General features: G+C 48.5%; 1 protein-coding gene across 1 annotated transcript in view; it reads left to right on the forward strand.

Annotated features, from left to right (window-relative positions):
- NMUR1 (neuromedin U receptor 1) overlaps nucleotides 1-11,527 on the forward strand; it is a 48,884-nt gene extending 37,357 nt beyond the window's left edge. The window contains exon 3 of the mRNA XM_053304675.1: nucleotides 11,001-11,527. Coding sequence (XP_053160650.1) covers nucleotides 11,001-11,413 — 413 coding nt within the window. The 3' untranslated portion in view covers nucleotides 11,414-11,527. The remainder of the gene's footprint in view (nucleotides 1-11,000) is intronic.
- The last annotated feature ends 8,304 nt before the right edge of the window (nucleotides 11,528-19,831 follow it).

A 19,831-nucleotide genomic window follows, 5' to 3' on the forward strand; every position in this document is an offset into this window, starting at 1 on the left:
TCCACTGAGGAAGGGATGCAAATATCTCAGCAAAAAAGCTCCTGTCCAAGAAATCAACACTCTCTAAACTGCAGCTCAGCTTTTGGGGGGGGGGGGAGCTTGTACTGCACCTCCATAGCATTTGCCTGCAGTGTCACTGCTCAGCCCGCCAGGGCCTTAACTGTTTGCAGGTGTGTTTGGGGGCATTCCTCATGTTATGCAGAAATTCCATTCTGGTGCAGAAGGGTGCAAACATTGGGGGTTTTTTTTTTCCCCGGGACCAGTTTCTCTGCTTCGGTCCCCAAGTCTGTTGTCCGGTTACTCTGGATGTGCTAGCTGGGCTCCTTTCTGGAAACCGAGGACCTGGCACCGTGATACATGACATGGTGACCTCAAGGCTCAGCTCTGTCATGTGCTCTGCTTGGCCTTTGGAAAGTACCTGGAAACTGCAGGGGCTGGAAAATGGGGCTGCACAGCTTCACCTGCCTGTCCTCCTGTCCAGTTTAACTGAGCAGCAGTAAAGTCGCTCCATTAAATGGAAGGGGGAGGGACGACAACTACAATGACGGCGAAGAATATTTATATACCACTTTTCAACAAAAGTTCCTAAAGCGGTTTATGTAGATAGAAATAGATAGATAAAATGAGCTTAATCCGCGCAGAGCATCTGCGCACTAGTACTTGATTGTGTTGGGAATTCTCTCTGGTAAGAGATACCCTTCTAATATAGCAGAGTGCACAGAGGCACAACACAGCAGAATTTGGTTAGGCATGCGTGTGTGCTGAGAGCAAAATAACTTGGAGCCAGTTCATAGTTTCAAATCAATATAAGGAGTATTTATTAGTGAACTCCATTCTAGATAGTAAAGTGGAGAGATAGGATCTCTAATCTAGCTAGCTAGCTGGATGCAGATGGATGCATCTCTGCACACATGGTGCAGGGAGAGAGGAGCTTGCATGTTGCAAGGGAGAAGGAAGGGAAGGAGGAAGAGGAAGTGGCAGGAAGGAAGGAGGTTAGTCCCTAAGAGTAGCAATCTACATATCAAAGGGATAGTGTCAGAGCAGTAGAGAAGGAATGACCAATGTCTTGACCTCTCTAGCCCTCTGACTCACTAGTCTGTCCCCCTCTGTCATTAAGACATGAGACAGCACAGAGTCCTTCACTTCCAACAGATTGCTCCCCTCACCCCCTGCCATAGCCCCCCTCACCTCTGAGATCTCGCCACCCTCACCTGAGCCGCACTCCTGCTCCTTCTCCTCCATCCAATTGCTTCCATCCCCCTCACCCCTCTTGGTTGCGGCTGCAGCGTTGCTGGTGCCCATTGGCCAAGCTGCAGTCCCCTATCCACAGAGACCTCCCCACTCAAACCCCACTGCTTCTCCTCCCCCAGCAGCAGCAGCAGCAGCAGCAGCAGTTGACTGGGCCCTTCCTCACTGCCACCACTGCCATGGCCGCTTATTCCCCTCAGGCTGTTGACAGGCCCAGGCCCATCCCTTGCCTGCCTGCCTCCCTCTGCCAATGGCCTCGGTTGCCCCAAACAGCAGCAGTGGTTGACTGGGCTCTTCCTTGCTGCCAATAGGCGCTGCTATGGCTGCTTGTTCCCCTCAGGACTCTGACAGGCTTGGGCCCATCCCTTGCCCTTCCTTCTTTCTCTCTTCGCCTCCCTTCTTTTTCTCTCTTTCTCTCTCCCCCACTCGCTCTTCCCCTCTTTCTTCTCCTCCCTTCTTTTTTTCTTTCTCTATCTTTTTCTCTCCCCCTTCCCGTTCTTCCAGATCTTGTTCATCTTGTTTGCTCATCTAATTCACACAGTGGCAGCCTCCTTCTCCTGAAGGGGCTCTTTCCTCCCTCACAATCCCTCTCTTCACAGACCCCTGCCCACTATCCTCTTAGATAGATAGATAGATAGATAGATAGATAGATAGATAGATTCCTCTCCTCTACAATCAAGAACACACACCCCACAGTAACAGTTGCATTCCAACTTACCTTAACCATCCGAGGCTCCTCCTACCTATCTGCAAATGGAATCCCCACTGCCCAGTCACCAAGGTACCACAGGCTCCTCCCCCCATCTGAAACATTCTGGAAGGGCAGAATAAACATAGAATAAAATAAATAAATAAATATGAAATCTCCACTGCCCAATCACCACAGTGCTTCTGCTCACGAACTCTCGCGAGAGTTGTCACACATGGGATTAGCCACAGGTGTGCCTTAGAGAATTATATATATAGATGGCTCCCTGTCCCCAAAGGGCTCACTGTCTTAAAAAGACACATAAAATAGACATCAGCAACAGCCATTGGAGGGATGCTGTGCTGGGGACAATGGAGACTGCAGGTTGGGGTTAAGCGTTCTGTTGTTTTGACTTGCCACTTTTGCGGAAATCCGGCTGGCCATCAAACAAAAAAAAAGTAATACTGAAGGGAGGCATCTCTTGCCTCCTCCTGGGATGTGATTGGTTGGAGGAAAAAACTGGAGCAAGTAGTGGGAACGCACACAGGAGAAAAATCACAGGGAGTGCGGGGAGGAGCCTACAGCTATGCGAACTGTCCATCTAATCCCCCAAATTAAACTGTCTCGAATCTACTGCAAAGTAGATTCAGTCCTCGGATACCCCGTGGCATAGAGCCATGTGAGAATAACTCCCTGGAGACATGGAGTTAAAGTTCTAAATAAAGTAATTTATATAGGATATCCATCAGGGAGATAGATAAGCCTACATGCCTGCCTGGTTGCTGCATACAAGAGGTGGGGAAGGGAGAAGAAGGAAGCTAGTCTCTCCGGTGAGAGAATGAAACCTGAGACCAACAAAGGGGAATCAGAGTAGAGAAAGCTTGGTCAGAGGGGAAATGCCCTTACTGGTGGTCTCTACCCGTTATACCCCTAGTGGTCAATAGGGTTGCTGGTGCTAAGAGTTGATGCCCTCCGGAGTTGCATCTCCAACATTTCTCAGAGCCAAGACCCTCATCAGCCCCTCCCTTCCCCATGGCCTTTTCTGGTAAGGGAGTGCATTAGTGGACAGAGCCTGGGAGATAACTCCTGGGCTCACCAGCCTCTCTGATGCATCCACCTACAGAGGTCCTGCATTATAATATTAGAGATGGAAAAAGCATGCATAAGTATTCTTGGGGGTGGGGTAGGAGTGAGTTTAATGATCAAAAGGGGGGCTGTGGGCCCGAGGCCTGGATCTCTTAATGATCCAGCAATGCCCCTGACACACAGGCGTGCAGATGGATGGGCATGAGCTTTCAGGCGCCACCCACAGCCTGCTGTGCCACATGCCAGGGCTGCTGAGGTTCATTCCGAACCACTGGCAGTGTACTGTACGACAAGCCTGTGTTTCTCGCATATTTTTAACTCAGAGAACCAACACTCTCCTTGTTTTCTGATTACGGCAGGACAGGCTCTACAGCAGTCACTGAATGCATTTTGCGCAGCATGCGGAGAAGAGCATCCAGCAGTGTGGAATTGTATGCATGCGGGGGGGGGGCACTCAAGCAGCAAGCCCTCGTTTGAGGAGTGTTACAAGTAGAGAAGAGCACCCCTGTTTTCAGTTGTGGAGGGAGAGGGCATCTCACTCAATGCTGAGAGGGCAAGGGCCTCAGGATGTCCTTGAAAGATGTCATGGTGGGGTGTGCACTCGGCACTTCCCCCTTTTAATCAGGTGGGCTAGGGAGGTATCATCTGGGCCAAGGTCTGAGAAATAGCCTCCCCAGTCCACACTCCAAAAAATGAGGGAGGCTGAAAGGCCTCAAGTGCCAACATGGGAGGAGGCATTCCTCTAGAGACCGTGGGCCCAGACCATTCAGAGTGTTAAACGTTAGAATTGGCACTTTCAATGGAGCCCCCAAACATATAGGTAGGGATGTGCACAAATTGATTTTTTTGATTTGATTTGTACCCAAATTGAATCACCTCTGATTTGTGTTGGGTCTGAATCTGCCCCCCTGAATCACCCTAGATTCAATTTGTACCCGAATTTTCTGAATCTGAATCAATTTGGGGCAAAAAGGGGTGTTCCGGGGGCAAAAGAGTGGGGTGGGTGGTAGTGCTGAATGGGTGGAAGCCCACAGGGAATAATGGGGATTTCAGCAACCTTATAGCTCCATGTGGGGGCACCAGGGTGGCTCAGAGTGGGTTGTGGTGGGTGGTAGTGCCCAGTGGGTGCAAGGAAGCTACCATCCAGATTTCAAAGAAATTGGGCAAAGAGGTGCTCCCCCCCTTTTTTTGAAGTTGGCATGTCTTTGGGGCAGAAAAGGGATTTGGGGGCAGAAGAGTGGATCAGATGGTAGTGCCCCAATGGGTGCCTGCTACCACCCAGATTTCAAATAAATTGGTGAAAGGGGTGATTTTAATTTTGTTTCCCCTGAAGTTTGCATGTCTTTAGGCTTTCCCCCATAGGGAATAATGAGGAATTTCAGCAGCCCCATAACTCCATTTTTTGGGGGGGGCACCAGGGTGGCCCAGAGCAGTTTGTGGTATAGTGCACATAGGGTACCAACCACCCCCAGTATGACAAGCCCATGGGGTACTGGGCTTTGTTGTTTTCAATGTCTGAGGTGTTCTGAGAGTTGATTCTCTTTCTCATTTCCTACATTTCCTATCTACTTTCAGAATACCTCAGACATTGAAAATCCATTGGGCACCACCCATTTGGCACTACCACCCACCACAGCCTGCTTTGGGCCACACTGGTGCACCCCACATGGGGAGATTTGCTTTGTACCCAAACCTGGGCAATTGAGCACGGGGGTGATTTGTTCTGTCTACAAATCACCTGAATCAGCCAGATTTGGGTAGAAATCATTTTGTACCTGAATCAGTTCATACATCCCTATCTACAGGTAACTAATGCAAATGTTCTGGAATTGGATAATTATGGTACACATTTGTGTAATTAAAATATGCATAACCTGCTTTTTGAACATTCAAAGTGATGAATGACATTTAAAGCCACCACAACAAGAGAGAGTAATCAAACAAAACAGCAAACAATAATGATAAAGACAGCCTGAGCACTCATAAATTCACCAACTGCTTGCTGAAATACAGTTTAATAGCCCTGATGGAAAACAAGCAAAAATTGTCTAGGGACATCAGAAACCTCTCCAAACTTGAGCTCAGAAAAGGCTGTGCCTCGGTATAAAGGCAGGCTTTGAAGCTCCACATTCTTCCCTGGCTTGGATTGAAATCTGAGCTAGAAAATAATTTATAACCCCTGCTAGCTGAGCAAAGAGGCACCTTTTTAAAGGGCTGATTCTCTTTATTGAGCAGCCGGAGAACAACTGGCCCTTAAGCTTCCAAACATCTGCGTATCCAAACATCTGCATATGAAAGCTGTGTTCCTATGGTGACCAAACTTGAAAGCATAGGAAGACACGCCTTGTGCTTGGGCTTGCATTTAAGTCCAGAATTTCTCCTTCTCCCTCCCCTTCTGGACTCCCTTCACAGAATTGCATCAATCTGCCACAGAGAGAGAGAGAGAGAGAGAGAGAGAGAGAGAGAGAGAGAGAGAGAGAGATAGAGCCCGCTTGCTTGCAATTGCAAATCACTCAAAGAACACACCGGACTGAGCTGTCAAACTCTCCTCTGCTGACACTTGGTGTTATGGAAGTCCACCCAGCAGACATTTTTTAAAAAAATGAAAGTATGAGTAACCCTTATCGGCAATGGCCTCTCCACACATCAAAGAAAAACGTCGGGGTTTTTTCAAAAGCTGCTGGAAATACAGGATTTTTAAAAGCTGGACATACTTTGGGCGAAGCCAGAATGTGCAACCTCGATTCAGGGGGAAACAGAGTCCTGTCTGTACTGGTCCCTGATAGACCACAGCCACTTTGGTGTAAATGAGGCTAATATGTGGACTGGCACGCTCCATTCCGGAGGAGATTCGAACTAAAAGCCCTGTCTGCAAAGCCTCCTGACAATATTAATTAGCAGTGCTCTCCTTACCTGTGCATTTCTGCTGAAGATGGGGTAGATAAAGAAATCTCCCCTCCAAGCTCACTAACAAGAAATTCATTGGGGGCCTGTGTGCCCGAGGGGTCAGTTTCTCATGATGCCGCTGATGTGTGCTAGAGACAAGATGCAGTTCCTCCCCCTCATCCATTACACCTACCCCATCTATTTAATTTCTGAAGAGCTGGGCGAGGGGAGGCCTAAAAGTGGCAACTCCACTAACTCACACCAACAACATTTTCCAACCATTTCTAGACATAGACATTTAAGATATTCCCCTTAAGCGACGGAGCCACTCTGGGAAGAACAGAAGGTTCCAACTTCCCTCCCTGGCAGCATTTCCAAGACAGGGCTGAGAGAGATTCCTGCCTGCAACCTTGGAGAAACCGCTGCCAGTCTGTGAAGACAATACTGAACTACAGATGAAACTCGGAAAATTAGAATATCGTGCAAAAGTCCATTAATTTCAGTAATGCAAATTAAAAGGTGAAACTAATATATGAGACAGACGCATTACATGCAAAGCGAGATAAGTCAAGCCTTAATTTGTTATAATTGTGATGATCATGGCGTACAGCTCATGAAAACCCCAAATCCACAATCTCAGAAAATTAGAATATTACATGGAACCAAGAAGACAAGGATTGAAGAATAGAACTATATCAGACCTCTGAAAAGTATAAGCATGCATAAGTATTCAGTACTTGGTTTGGGCCCCTTTTGCAGCAATTACTGCCTCAATGCGGCGTGGCATGAATGCTATCAGCCTGTGGCACTGATGAGGTTTTATGGAAGACCAGGATGCTTCATTAGCGGCCTTCAGCAATTCTGCATTGTTTGGTCTCATGTCTCTCATCCTTCTCTTGGCAGTGCCCCATAGATTCTCTATGGGGTCAGGTCAGGCGAGTTTGCTGGCCAATCAAGCACAGTACACTGTATACTTTTCAGAGGTCCAATATTGTTCTATTCTTCAATCCTTGTCTTCTTGGTTCCATGTAATATTCTAATTTTCTGAGATTGTGGATTTGGGGTTTTCATGAGCTGTACGCCATGATCATCACAATTATAACAAATTAAGGCTTGACTTATCTCTCTTTGCATGTAATGCGTCTGTCTCATATATCAGTTTCACCTTTTAATTTGCATTACTGAAATTAATGGACTTTTGCACGATATTCTAATTTTCCAAGTTTCACCTGTAGATGGACCAATGGTCTAGCTTCCTATGTTCTTAGGACAAGCATGACTATCTCACATCCTGTCCCCAGCATTATATCAATGTTGGACAAAAAGGCATCCTTCCATGTGCCCACAGAGTAATTCTTCCCTCCTATCTTAATCTTTGCAAACACACAACCTCTGATTGGGTGCATGCGTGCCTCAGCCCTGGGTGGATGCTGCTCCCACCCTGCTTAGGGTAAGAGCCCTGTCTGTAAAGCCTCCAGCGGGCGCCAACTGGGGATGCGGCCACAGCTCAGTGGCAGAGTCCTTGCTTCGTATGCAGAAGAGCCCAGGTCTATGGAGAGGAGGGCTGGGCTGGTGGTAGCAAGCATGACTTGTCCCCTTAACCTAAGCAGGGTCTGCCCTGGTTGCATCTGAATGGGGGACTAGAAGTGTGAGCACTGGAAGATATTCCCCTCATGGAGCTGCCCTGGGAAGAGCATCTAGGCTCCAAGTTCCTTCCCTGGCATCTCCAAGATAGGGCTGAGAGAAATTCCTGCCTGCAACCTTGGAGAAGCCGCTTCCAGTCTGGGTAGACAATACTGAGTGAGATGGACCATGGTCTGACTCGGTATATGGCAGCTTCCTATGTTCCTATGTAGAGTAGCTGTGTTAGTCCGTTCTGGCAAAACTTGGAAGCCATAGGAATTCGCAACTGGATATGCTGTAGCTGATTTTTAAGCTGTTTTATTGTTTGATTTTTATATTTTTATTAGCGCTGTGTGGGCTGAGCATTGCAAAAGTGAAATGCATAAATAAAACATGAAAGAGATAATTCTCAAAAGCCCATGACAGAGATTTAATTTCCCTTTAATACATGTCAATCACTTTCTTGTCCTCACAAGCAGGACAGGAGATTTGTTTCCTCCTTTGCACTTTCAATTATGCTTATGAGCGGACTGGGTGTTCCAATCTGGTTTATGGCCTGATCACACATGACCCCAGAGTCCTGGTTAGCCATGCATGGGAGCAAGATCCAGACTCATACCTCATTTCCCATGATGCATATAACTTTTAATATGAACCGAGACTTAGAAGCTTTGGCCCCATTAATGCAATCACCTCACCCCACTTTCTAGCGGTCCAGCACTGGGGTGGGGGGTCCCATTAAGGGCGGGGGGGCTTTACTCACCCCTCCCGCGCTTTGCAGCTTTGGCGCCGTAAATATCAAAAAAAATCCGGGCGGCAGAATCGCTCTCCGCCCGCTCCTATGGCTCCGGGGCTCCTTCTTGTTTTAAAAATCGGGCGGCAGGATATTTCCCTGCCGCCCCCGAAGCCCCCTCAAGCCATTTCGCTTCTTTAAATCTCGCCTGGACCGAGTCCGTCCACGCTCGGGCGGGCGGCAGCGAGATGTCCTTCTGCCCGCCCGCCCCCTTCCCTGCCGTCTGCGAAGTGCAGGAAGGGGGGCGGCAGGGAAATATCCTGCCGCCCGATTTTTAAACAAGAAGGAGCCCCGGAGCCATAGGAGCGGGCGGAGAGCAATTCTGCCGCCCGGATTTTTTTTGATATTTACGGCGCCAAAGCTGCAAAGCGCGTGAGGGGTGAGTAAAGCCCCCCCCCGCCCTTAATGGGACCCCCCACCCTAACCCTCCCGAACCAAAACCACCCCTTGTCCGGACTGGTTCGGAGGCCAGTAGAATGGCCTCCGAACCGGTCCGTGCACACTACTACCACTTTCCATAGTGCACGGATCCCATGAATGAGATTTGCTTTATCTTCACATGAGCCTGAGTTCCAGAAGCACCATTTAGGTTTCCTGGGCTGGTGGCACGTGGGGGAAAGATTTCATCAATCAATGTAAAGCTGGAAAGGCCTTTTTATATTCATAGTTAAGGTTCCAGCAGGGCATGGTCTGGAGAAAGATAATACCAGAGGCGTAGCTACTATTGTGCCAACAGGTTCAAAGAACCTGAGGTGCCAATGGTAGGGTCCACTGAAGCCCCCAGGGGAGGATGGCTGGGCTCCATAAGAGCCCTGAACAAATGCCCGGGCTACTAAGAGCCCCAAGCAGAGCTTGTCCATCCTTTTCAGGCAGCGAACGAGCCCTTCCCTGTCATTTCAGGCAGCGCTTGCTGGAGGGAGAGAAAGGGGAATAGATGTTTTCAGGCAGCAAATGCCTGGAAAGGATGAGCAAGCACTCACTCGTGGGCGGGGAGGGGATTTATCTCAGGGTTCCGGCATGCCCTGTGCATGTGACGTCACACGCACAGGTCATTGTCAGAGGGGCCGCCGGGCGGGGCTGGACCCAGGCGCCGCTCGGATGGCTCCGCGCCTGGATAATACAACACCCTTGCTGAATCTAAGCTAGTCTGGGTGTGGCAGTGTCTGGTTGGGAGACCGCTTGGGACCCCCATGATTGCTGTTGTGAATTCTATCAAGGAAGAAAGGTAGACTATAATGTAGTGCAGTCCTGCACACCTAGTTACCTACCTAGAAGTAAGCCCTGTTGGACTCCATGGGGCTTCCTTCTGAGTGAATGTCCATGGGATTAGACCCCAAAGGGTTTCTCAGACTACTCCCCAGCGCTCGTTGAGCTACAGCCCCCATCACCCCCAGTTTCAGCAGAGTCAGTGTGTGCGTGAAGAGTGCTTGTTGTGGTTCTTCTCTATATCTTCAGATAGAAAGGGGAACCATTCATCCAGAGTAGAGGTAAGCAGAATCATGGACCCCTATTCAGGGATATAGTGTCTCTGAATTTGGAGGTCCCACTTAGCCATTATGGCTACCAGCAGCTGAGAGACATTCTCTGCATACCCCCCTTTTAAAGCCTTCTAATCTAGTGACCATCTCCACACCTTGGGGCAGCAAATTCCACAGATTAATTCTACATTGTGTGAAGATGACCTTCCTTTTTTTTTTTTTTTTTTTTGCCTAAATCTACTGCCAGTCATAGGAACATAGGAAGCTGACATATACTGAGTCAGACCATTGGTCCCTCTACCTCAGTATTGTCTACACAGACCTGGCAGCGCCTTCTCCAAAGTGGCAGGCAGGAGTCTCTCTCAGCCCTGTCTTGGAGATGCTGCCAGGGAGGGAACTTGGAACCTTCTGCTCTTCCCAGAGCAGCTCGATCCCTTAAGGGGAATATCTTCCAGTGCTCACACTTCTAGTCTCCCATTCATATGCAACCAGGGCAGACCATGCTTAGCTAAGGGGACAAGTCATGCTTACTAACCCAAGACCAGCTATTCCCTCTTCACTTGATTGGCTGGCCCCACATTCTAGTGCAGTTGTTCCTAACCTGAGGGCCTCCAGATGTTGCTGAGCTACAACTCCCATAATCCCCAGCCACAATAAATTGTAGCTGGGGCTGTTGTAGTTATGCAATGTCTGGAGGCCCCCAGATTGGGAACCACCGTTCTAGCGTTATGAGAGAGGAAGGAAAGCGGTGTCTCCATCCACTTTCTCCACAGCATGCACCCAAAAGTCTGATCTTCTGTGCCTCTCAAACAGGATTTCTTATAACAGGGATTTCCAGATGTTGTTGACTACAACTCCCATAATCCCCAGTTGCAGTGACCTTTGACTGGGGATCATGAGTGCTGTAATCAACAACATCTGGGAGTCCCCATTATCAAGAACATTGTGCTCAAGATGGGGAAATTATCTTCCAAATTAAGCTAAGACAAACTGGCTAGAACAGGGCTTCTCAACCTTGGATCTCCAGATGTTGTTGGACTTCAACTCCCATAATCCCCAGCCACAATGGCCAATGGCTGTGGTGGCTGGGATGATGGGAGCTGTAGTCCAACAACATCTGGGGATCCAGGGTTGCAAACCCCTGAGCTAGGCAGAAAGGCCCTCTCTGTAACCGCCATGTTCTGTCTTTGCCTCCCAGTTGCGCTGGTGGTGGTCTTTGGCATCTGCTGGGCTCCCTTCCACACTGACCGCCTGGTCTGGAGCTTCATCACCCACTGGACCGACCAGATGCAAAACATGTTCCAATACATCCACATCATCTCGGGTGTCTTCTTCTACCTGAGCTCTGCCGCCAACCCCATCCTCTACAACCTGATGTCCACGCGCTTCCGTGAGATGTTCAAGGAGGTCATGTGCCGCAGACGCTTCCAGAAGCTGGGCTCCCGCAAGTGCTCCCCGAGCAGTACCCGTGCCACTACCCGGAGCACCGTCTCGGAGCACATCACCGGAGGCAATGGGCAGCCTCTCTCCGACATGGAGGAGTACGAGATGGACCCTGAGGAGGAGGAGGAGGAGGAGGATGCTGAGGAGCGGGAGGCCCCATTCCTCTGAGGACATTCCCAACTGGCCCGACTCATGGGAAGCGACAGCTTCTTGCAGCCAGGAGTAAAGGCCTTGTACATGAATGGCGCTGTGTAAAGAATAAATGGTCTTTGCTGCTGATGAGGAAGGTCTCCGTCTGCATTCATTCCAAGTTGCTTTTCGCACCTGGGCACTTTCCAGATTGGACACCACAACAGTGTCGCTCTGTGTCCGTTAAGTGTGCTTCCGTATTGCCTGTGTATCGACATCGCAGTCCCTGCGCTGTCAGCAAGGTGCTGTTCACATTGCCAATGCCTTCTTTCGGGTTTTATTGCTGCGTTACAGTCCTACAACACTATAAAAAAAATTGCTGTATTTTCCCATTGTAGGAGTTTAGAAAAAAATGCTCCCCCTGCTGGTGGCTTTGCACAACATCCTTTATTTACGGTTTCAGTGCGATTCTGCCAAGCCAAAGTATACTACGGCTGTATTACTGTGTAATCTGGAAAGTGCCAAGATGTTTAAGCTTCACTCTCACAAACCTGATGGAGCCAACGGTTTTATGAACCAAGGGCTCCATGTTATGTTGTAAGCAGTACAAAAGATTGCTTTTCTTGTATCAGGGTAAAAAAAAAAGTGGTAAAGGGACATCCTAGTAATTGTAATCAAAAGCTGGTTGGTAGGAACAGGAACATAGGCCTTATACAGAGTCAGGCCACTGGTCCATCTAATTCAGGATTGTCTACCCAGACTGGCAGCGGCCCACTAAGGTTTCAGGTGGGAGTCTCTCCTAGCCCTACCTGGAGATGTCATCAGGGATTGAACCTGGGACCTTCTGCATGCAGGGGCAGATTAAGCCTTTTGCTGCCCATAAGCGGCCATGGATTTGCCGCAGCGAGGGAAGGGGTGGTGAGGGGAAAGTCCCCTGGGGGTAGCAAAGGCCTCATAGCAGCAGCTGCGGGAGGGGCAAGGGAAATTTCCCCCTTTTACTTTAAAATGCCACTACGTGGCGGGATGGGGCAGCAGCAGCTGCAGTGGGAAGATTGGTGGTGGGGCGAGGGGAAATTTCCCCCTTTTACCTTTAAAGCAACGCTGTTGTGCGGTGGGGCGGTGAGTGAGACCTCCTTCCAGCTCCCCTCCTCCCTCCCAAATTACTGCACACCCCCATCTGCAGTTCGTTATGGGCCTTTCTCCGCACTTGTGGAGAAAGATTAAATGAAGATTCCGTCGCTGCCCCCATCGCTTTTTTATTTTTAGAAGAAAATAGGGGGACTTTCCCCTTGCCCCCAAAGAGGGGCAGCAAAATTTGCCACTCCTCAAATTTTGGCGCCACTGGCAAGTGCCTACTTTGGTTCTTCTTAAATCTTCCGCTGTCCGCATGCAAAGCTGATGCTCTGCTCCTGGACTACCATTCCTCTGCAACTCCTATCACCCTTTGGCTATTGTGGATGAGGATGATGGGAGTTGTAGTCCAACAACATCTGAGGACCCAAGGTTAAGAATAGGAACCCTGCTGCAGAGTGGATGTAAAAGGGCTGGGTGATCTCTCCCCATCCCATTTGGGATACAACATGGATGAAGGACTTGAGTATTTGGGGTCTTTGATTTTAAAGCTGAGCTATGTGTGCACAGGAAAACCATGTGGTAGAGCCCTTCCTCAGCTGTACCGATTCAACCTATAGATGAGGGATTGAAGTTTGAATGCTCCCCCAGAAAAAAGGAAAACTTCCATGTGAAAAGAAAACTAGCAGATCAGTGAATGGCTCTCTCCATGAAGTGCTCATTTTCTAAATGCAGGGGATGGGGTGGTAGCTCAGGGGAAGAGCATCTGCTCGTTGGCATGAGGAAGGTCCCAGGTTCCGTCCCTGGCAGCATCTCCAGGGAGGGCTGGGAAAGACTCCTCCTGCCTGAAACCTTGGAGAGTTGCTGCCACAGTAAATAAAAAATACGAATATTCATTCATTCATTCATTCATTCATTCATTCAATTTACATGTTGCTTTTCATTAAAATAATATCAAAGCGGTTTACAGTATAATTAAAACAATACATAATTAAAATACAAAGGTACAGATGATCTCAGAGTTAAAATATGTAATACAATAGTACAGATAATATAAATATAAAAATTTAATAACCCATAAAATAATAATTTTAACTGAGAAAAGAGGCACCTTTAAAAAGTGGCGAGTCTCTTATATTTAGCGGGGGGAGAGCAACTGGTCCTATCCACCCCCAGCACAGCATCATTCCAGGGGCTGTTGCTGGGATCTAACACTGGTATTAACACAGTGGCTGTTGTTGGTATTAACACAAAGCATCAGCAGCAGTAAAAAAAAAAAAAACCCTCTCATTCAAAAGCCTGTGTGAAGAGCCACAGCTTTACTTTTCCCTCCTAAAAACTGACAAATATTTGAATATGACAAATATTTATATACCACTTTTCAACAAAAGTTCCTAAAGCGGTTTACATAGATATAATAAATAAAACTAGCTTAACCCATGCAGAGCATCTGCGCGCTAGTACTTGACTGCTCCCCTCGCCCCCTGCCACAGCCCCCCTCACCTCCGATTTCTTTCCACCCTCACCTGAGCCTCACTCCTGCTCCTCCTCCATCACCCCTTTACTCCACCCCCCCACCCCTCTTGGTCGTGGCTGCAGCGTTGCTGGCACCTATTGGCCAAGCTGCAGCCCCCTACCCCCAGAGACCTCCCCACCCTCATCCGAGCCCCGCTTCTCCTTCCCACAGGAGCAGCGGCAGCAGTGGTTGACTGGGCCCTTCCTTGCTGCCGCCACCACTATGGCCGCTTGTCCCCTCAGGCCGTTGACAGGCCCGGGCCTGTCCCTTGCCTGCCTCCCTTTGCTAGTGGCCTCGGTAGCCCCCAACAGCAGCCGTGGTTGATTAGGCCTTTCCTTGCTCTGCCAGTAGGAACTGTTATGGCTGCTTGTTCCCCTCAGGACTCTGACAGGCTCGGGCCCATCCTTTGCCCTTTCTTCTTTCTCTCTTCCCCTCCCTTCTTTTTCTCTCTCTTCCACTCACTCTTCACCCAGTCTTTCTTTCCCTCCCGCTCTCCCCTCTCTCCCCCTTCCTGTTATTCCAGATCTTGTTCATCTTGTTTGCTCATCTAATTCACACAGTGGCAGCCTCCTTCTCCTGAAGGGGCTTTTTCCTCCCTCACGACCCCTCTCTTCACAGACCCCTGCCCACTATCCTTTTATACATAGAGATCCTTCTCTCCTCTACAATCAAGAACATCTTCCCCCCAGTTACAGTTGCATTCCAACTGACCTTAATCATCGCAGGCTCCTCCTCCCTATCTGCATATGGAATCCCCACTGCCCAATCAGGTGCTTCTGCTTGCGGACTCTTGCGAGAGCTGCCACACACTGGATTAGCCACGGGTACACCTTAGAGAATTAAATATATAGATAGCTTCCTGTCCCCCAAAAGCTCACGATCTTAAAAGAAAAATATATAGATACCAGCAACAGCTACTGGAGGGATGCTGTGCTGGGGTGGGGTGGATAGGGCCAGTTGCTCTCCCCCTGCTTATTAAAGAGAATCACCACTTCTAAAAGGTGCCTCTTTGCCCAGGTAGCAGGGTAGCAGCATCTCCAGTTAGGCTGGGAAAGACTCCTGCCTGAAACCTGTCACTGGCCTTAGACAAAATACTGAACTAGATGGACCAAGGTGAAGGGAAAAGATCTACTTGATTTTGGGGCTGGGGCTATAGCTCAGTAGAAGAGCGTCTGCTTTACTTGCAAAAGGTCCCAGGTTCACTTCCTGGCATCTCTAGGTAGGGAGATGCTTCTGCCTGTAACCCTGGAGAGCCTCTGCCAGTGTTGACAATAAATAATGCAAAAGATATTTTATAATTCCTTCTCTATTCAGGCAGATACTCCGAGAATCGAATTTACTTACCAGTCAAAATTGTGAATTTCATAACAGAACGCCTGAATCTGGTAAGCAGTTCTCAGTAAGGCAAGAAGAAATATATAAATTCAATTTAGGTTGTTTTTTTTTAGAGCACCTTGGTGCCAATTTACAGAGGTGCACCTAAGTAATCACGGGTAAGAGCGCCTCTGCCAATTTATATAATTAACAGAATCAAGCAGTAAAGCTCTTCCTAGGCACTACTACTTTGGGATAAGAAGTGGGTTAAATTTGAATGTCCCCCCATTAGAAAAATAATTCCCTGCAAGTAGAAAATTAGTATGTCTTGGGTAAGTATTCTGCCAAGCCTATCCTTGCCAGGGCTGGAACAGTATAAATGTAGCTGCTAAGAAACTGAGCGACAAGCCAGATTGTGCATGGTTTCAATCCCACTCTACTATGAATTCACTAGGGCACTTTCCAGATTAAACCCTACCACAGTGTCACGACGGAACTGCTCAGGGTGCTTCCGTACTTCCCGTTTCGTGACACTGCAGTCCCTACGCTGTCAGCATTGTGCCGTTCACATTTCCGATGCCTTCTTTCGGGTTTTACTTTGGCATTATAGTGCCACAACGTTGCAAGTCCGTTGCTGAAAAATAGTTGTATTGTCCCGTTGTAGGAGTTTGAGATTCTGGTGGGGTCGTTGTCAATACAGTCCTGCCAAGCGGAAGCATTTTACCCCTATTGTAGCGTGTAATCTGGAGAGCACCTAGGTCAGCAAGCCGCTTCCTCCCAGCCTCAGCTGTGAGGTCAATACTATTTACTGGCCTTATCCCAGGGGCTCTCAAATGTGGGTCGCCAGATGTTGTTGGACTGCAACTCCCACCATCCCCAGCCATGACGGTCAAAAGGCCAAGATGACAGAAGCTGTAGTCCAACAACATTGAAGCACTATAGGAAGCTGCCATATCCTGAGTCAGGCCCTTGGCCCATCTAGCTCAATGTTAGCTACACTGACTGGCAGTGGCTCTCCAAGGTTCCAGGCAGGAGTCTCTCTGAAGCCTCCCTGGAGATGCTGCCAGAGAGTGAACTTGGGACCTTCTGCATGCAAGCATGCAGATGCTCTTCCACTGAGTTATGGTGCCATCCCCTAAGGAGGATGTCTTACCACACTCACATTTTAGTTGCCCATCCAAATGCAAACCAAGGCAAACCCTGCTTAGCAAAGGGGACAATTCATGCTTGCTACTGCAAGATCAGCTCTCCTCTTCGGGGGATGAGTTGGGGGATCCAAATCTGAGAAGCCCTGCATTACAGGATTGCCATAAGTATTGTATAATATGTGAAGCACTTTGGACATTCAAAAAAGTGCTATACAAATGCTAAGCATTGCATGCTGGGTTTGAGGTGTGTGATGCTTCTGTAGATAACATGCAAACCCTCCACCGGCAGCCCAAGGTAGCAAAATCCAAGCCAAGCTTTACTGCTTGAGACTAAACAGGCTCTTAGTGATGCTGGATATTTTGAAATGCCAAGTGGAGTTATCTTCCCTTGCTTCATGATGTCTCTAAGCCTTTGTTTATTTCACGGTTAAATTTGGATTTAGATAGCAAGACTAAATAATCTTTGCTACAACCAAGAATATCCATATCCACTGAAATTGGATTTCGTGGAATGGATTTTGAAAGGACATTTTCTCCACAGAGTGCCATTTGAGGAAGTGGCTCTAACTCTACATTGTTTAGAGAGCTCCCGAACGGCAGTTCTATCCACCACAATTTCTTTGCAATCTGTTGCTGATCATGGTCTTTCTTGACCCTCTGCACAATTTCCTTAGAAATGTGCTTCTTTTTTCTCTCCTGGCTTTAGTAAGTTGGTTTTTGTGCACCTCAGATTTCAGCACCACATTTAATATTGGCCAGTACTTCTGCTGTAAAGGTCTTAGGTGCTGTATCCATTCTGTTCTCTCCCTAAAGTGGTGTGAAGTTTGATTAGATGAAGAGTCCTCTTCTCCTCGGAGCAGCTGAGCCGTGAATAGACCAAGTTGCCAGATTCAGAGAAGGTCCCGTCCAACTATTAGACAGATGAAACCTACTCAGTCATACCCCCATTCATGCTCCAACAATGTATGTATTTATTATATTCACACCCCACTTTTCAACCAAGATGGGTTCAGCTAAGACAGCTTGCAGTTAAAATCTCCCTACAGTATGATTAGGGATATGTTGGTTTGCAGGTGGGAGACTGGATCTTCTTTTGATTGACAGAGTCCACGTTTCTTCCAGGGGGAGGGGAAGAAGGAAGGGGGGATGCTGCCGAAAGACAAGAACTGGACGATGGGCAAGACCCAGGGCGGCCCTTTCATGAGGCAAAGTGAAGCAGTTGCCTCAGGCAGCAGGTTGCTGGGGCTCCAGGGGAGTGGCAAAATGCCTCCCTCCTCTGCTATCAGAGCAGATCTTTTGGACTGATTTAACCCTGGCCAGCTTTGCAAGGAGTGCCTTTCTTCACACTCCTTGCAAAGCTTGCAGGAAGCACAAGGAGAGAAGAGGAGGCTGCTGGCAAACTTCCCTCCTCTTTGCACCCCCAGCTCCACTTCTGAAGCATGAAAGGGTCAGGGTTCCCCCCCCCATTTTTATTAAACTTTGCAAAACAATAAACATTCAACAAAATATAATAGTACTAGCTGGCTCGGGTGCAGAACATCTGTGCCTCTAGTTCTCCCCCTCGTTCTTGCCCTCCCCCATCCGTCTTGGCTCTCCGCCTCCCTTCTCAGCCCCCCTCCCTTGTTCTCGGCCCTCCCCATCTTCTCCCCTTCCCTCCCCCTCAGCTCTTCCTCCGTTCTCAGCCCATTCCAGCCGCTGCTTTCCTGTCTCCCCCTGCTTTCCCCAGCACCACTTTCTCTGGGCCGGCTGGCCGGCCATTAGCTTGCCTGTTCTCTTTTCCCCGACAGCTCACTCGCAAACTCTCGCGAGAGCTGCCACACATGGGATTAGCAATGGGTGCGTTTAAGAGAATTATATACAGCATATAGATAATACAAAGTAGTAGCAGTATTTTCAGGTAATTCCAAAGTATGAAGGGGAAAAGGGGGGGGAAAGAACCCTGCCAGATGAATGACACATGTTATAGATATTTGAAACATTCATAAGTTTTCTTTTCAAAACATTATTTAAAATCTCTCCATTACCATGCATAAATATTAGTTCAGGGAGCCAGAATTGTGTATAGGGTCTTTAACAGTAAAGTGTGCCGTCAAGTCAATTTCGACTCTTGGCGCCCACAGAGCCCTGTGGTTGTCTTTGGTAGAATACAGGAGGGGTTTTCCATTGCCTCCTCCCGTGCAGTATGAGATGATGCCTTTCAGCATCTTCCTATATCACTGCTGCCCGATATAGTAGCAGTAGGGATTCGAACCGGCAACCTTCTGCTTCTTAGTCAAGCATTTCCCCACTGAGCTACTTAGGGTCTTTACCTCTCTCTTTATATATTGCTAAAATGAGTTCCATCTTGTGTAAAACAAGGAGCCCTTTCTCACAACCAGTGAGAAAAGGCAAGAGGGTTAGTAGAGAGGAGACTCAAACAGCTTATCTCCCAGCAGACGAGCACGTCCTTCCCTCTGGGTGGACGGATCACCCACCCAGACAATCGCCACCAGGTACCAAATTGTGATGCTTTGACGACAGCGAAAATGACAACAACAACCCCTCAGAGTTAGGCAACTATAGGCCCGTCTCTAATCTCCCATGGTTAGGCAAGGTGATTGAGAGGATGGTTGCCTCCCAGCTCGACAGTCCTGGAAGAAACAGATTATCTAGACCCATTTCAATCTGGCTTTCGAGGGTGGAGAATGCCTTGTCCGGCCTGATGGATGATCTCCAATTAGAAATTGACAGAAGGAGTGTTACTCTGCTGATCCTTTTGGATCTCTCGATGGCATTCAATACCATCGACCAAGTTATCCTTCTGGCAGGGCTGTCCCTAAAAGGGTTCAGGGCCGGGGGTGAGCAATACTCCTCCTTCGCTGCCTCTGCCACTCCTCCCCACCCCCTGCCCCACTGGTGTGGAATCCTAGGGAAAGAGTTGTGGTATGCAAGAACAAGGCAGTGGAGTGGAATCAGGAGTGTTAATATTTAATGAAATAGATATGATGTGCAGAGAGGCAAGTGCAGACTGTTTTTCCGTGCTCTTGCTGCTGGCTGTTAGTTAGCCCCGCCTGTACTCCAGGACTGGAATACAAGTAACTAAAGCCCCATTCAAAAGCTGGCCTGGATCAAGGAATGGATTAACCCAAAACACCACAGCTGGGTATCCAGCACTTGCAGCAAGAAGTTCAGTCGCTTCCCTCCTTCCAGTGATGAGAGTGGTGACCAAATTCCCCAGTGCTGTGCAAACTGGATACTAAATGAGAAGTGCTTGCCTCTCATTTAGTATCCAGCTCCCATGGCGCTGGGAAGTTCGGTCGCTTCTCTCCTCTCTCAAATGAGGAAAGAGGCTAACTTCCCAGCACCATGGAAGCTGGAGATCCAATGAGAGGCACATGTGCAACCTGATGCCTAATGGAATGCAAAGCA

This window comes from Hemicordylus capensis, chromosome 3 (assembly GCF_027244095.1).
Source record: "Hemicordylus capensis ecotype Gifberg chromosome 3, rHemCap1.1.pri, whole genome shotgun sequence".
NCBI lineage: Eukaryota > Metazoa > Chordata > Lepidosauria > Squamata > Cordylidae > Hemicordylus > Hemicordylus capensis.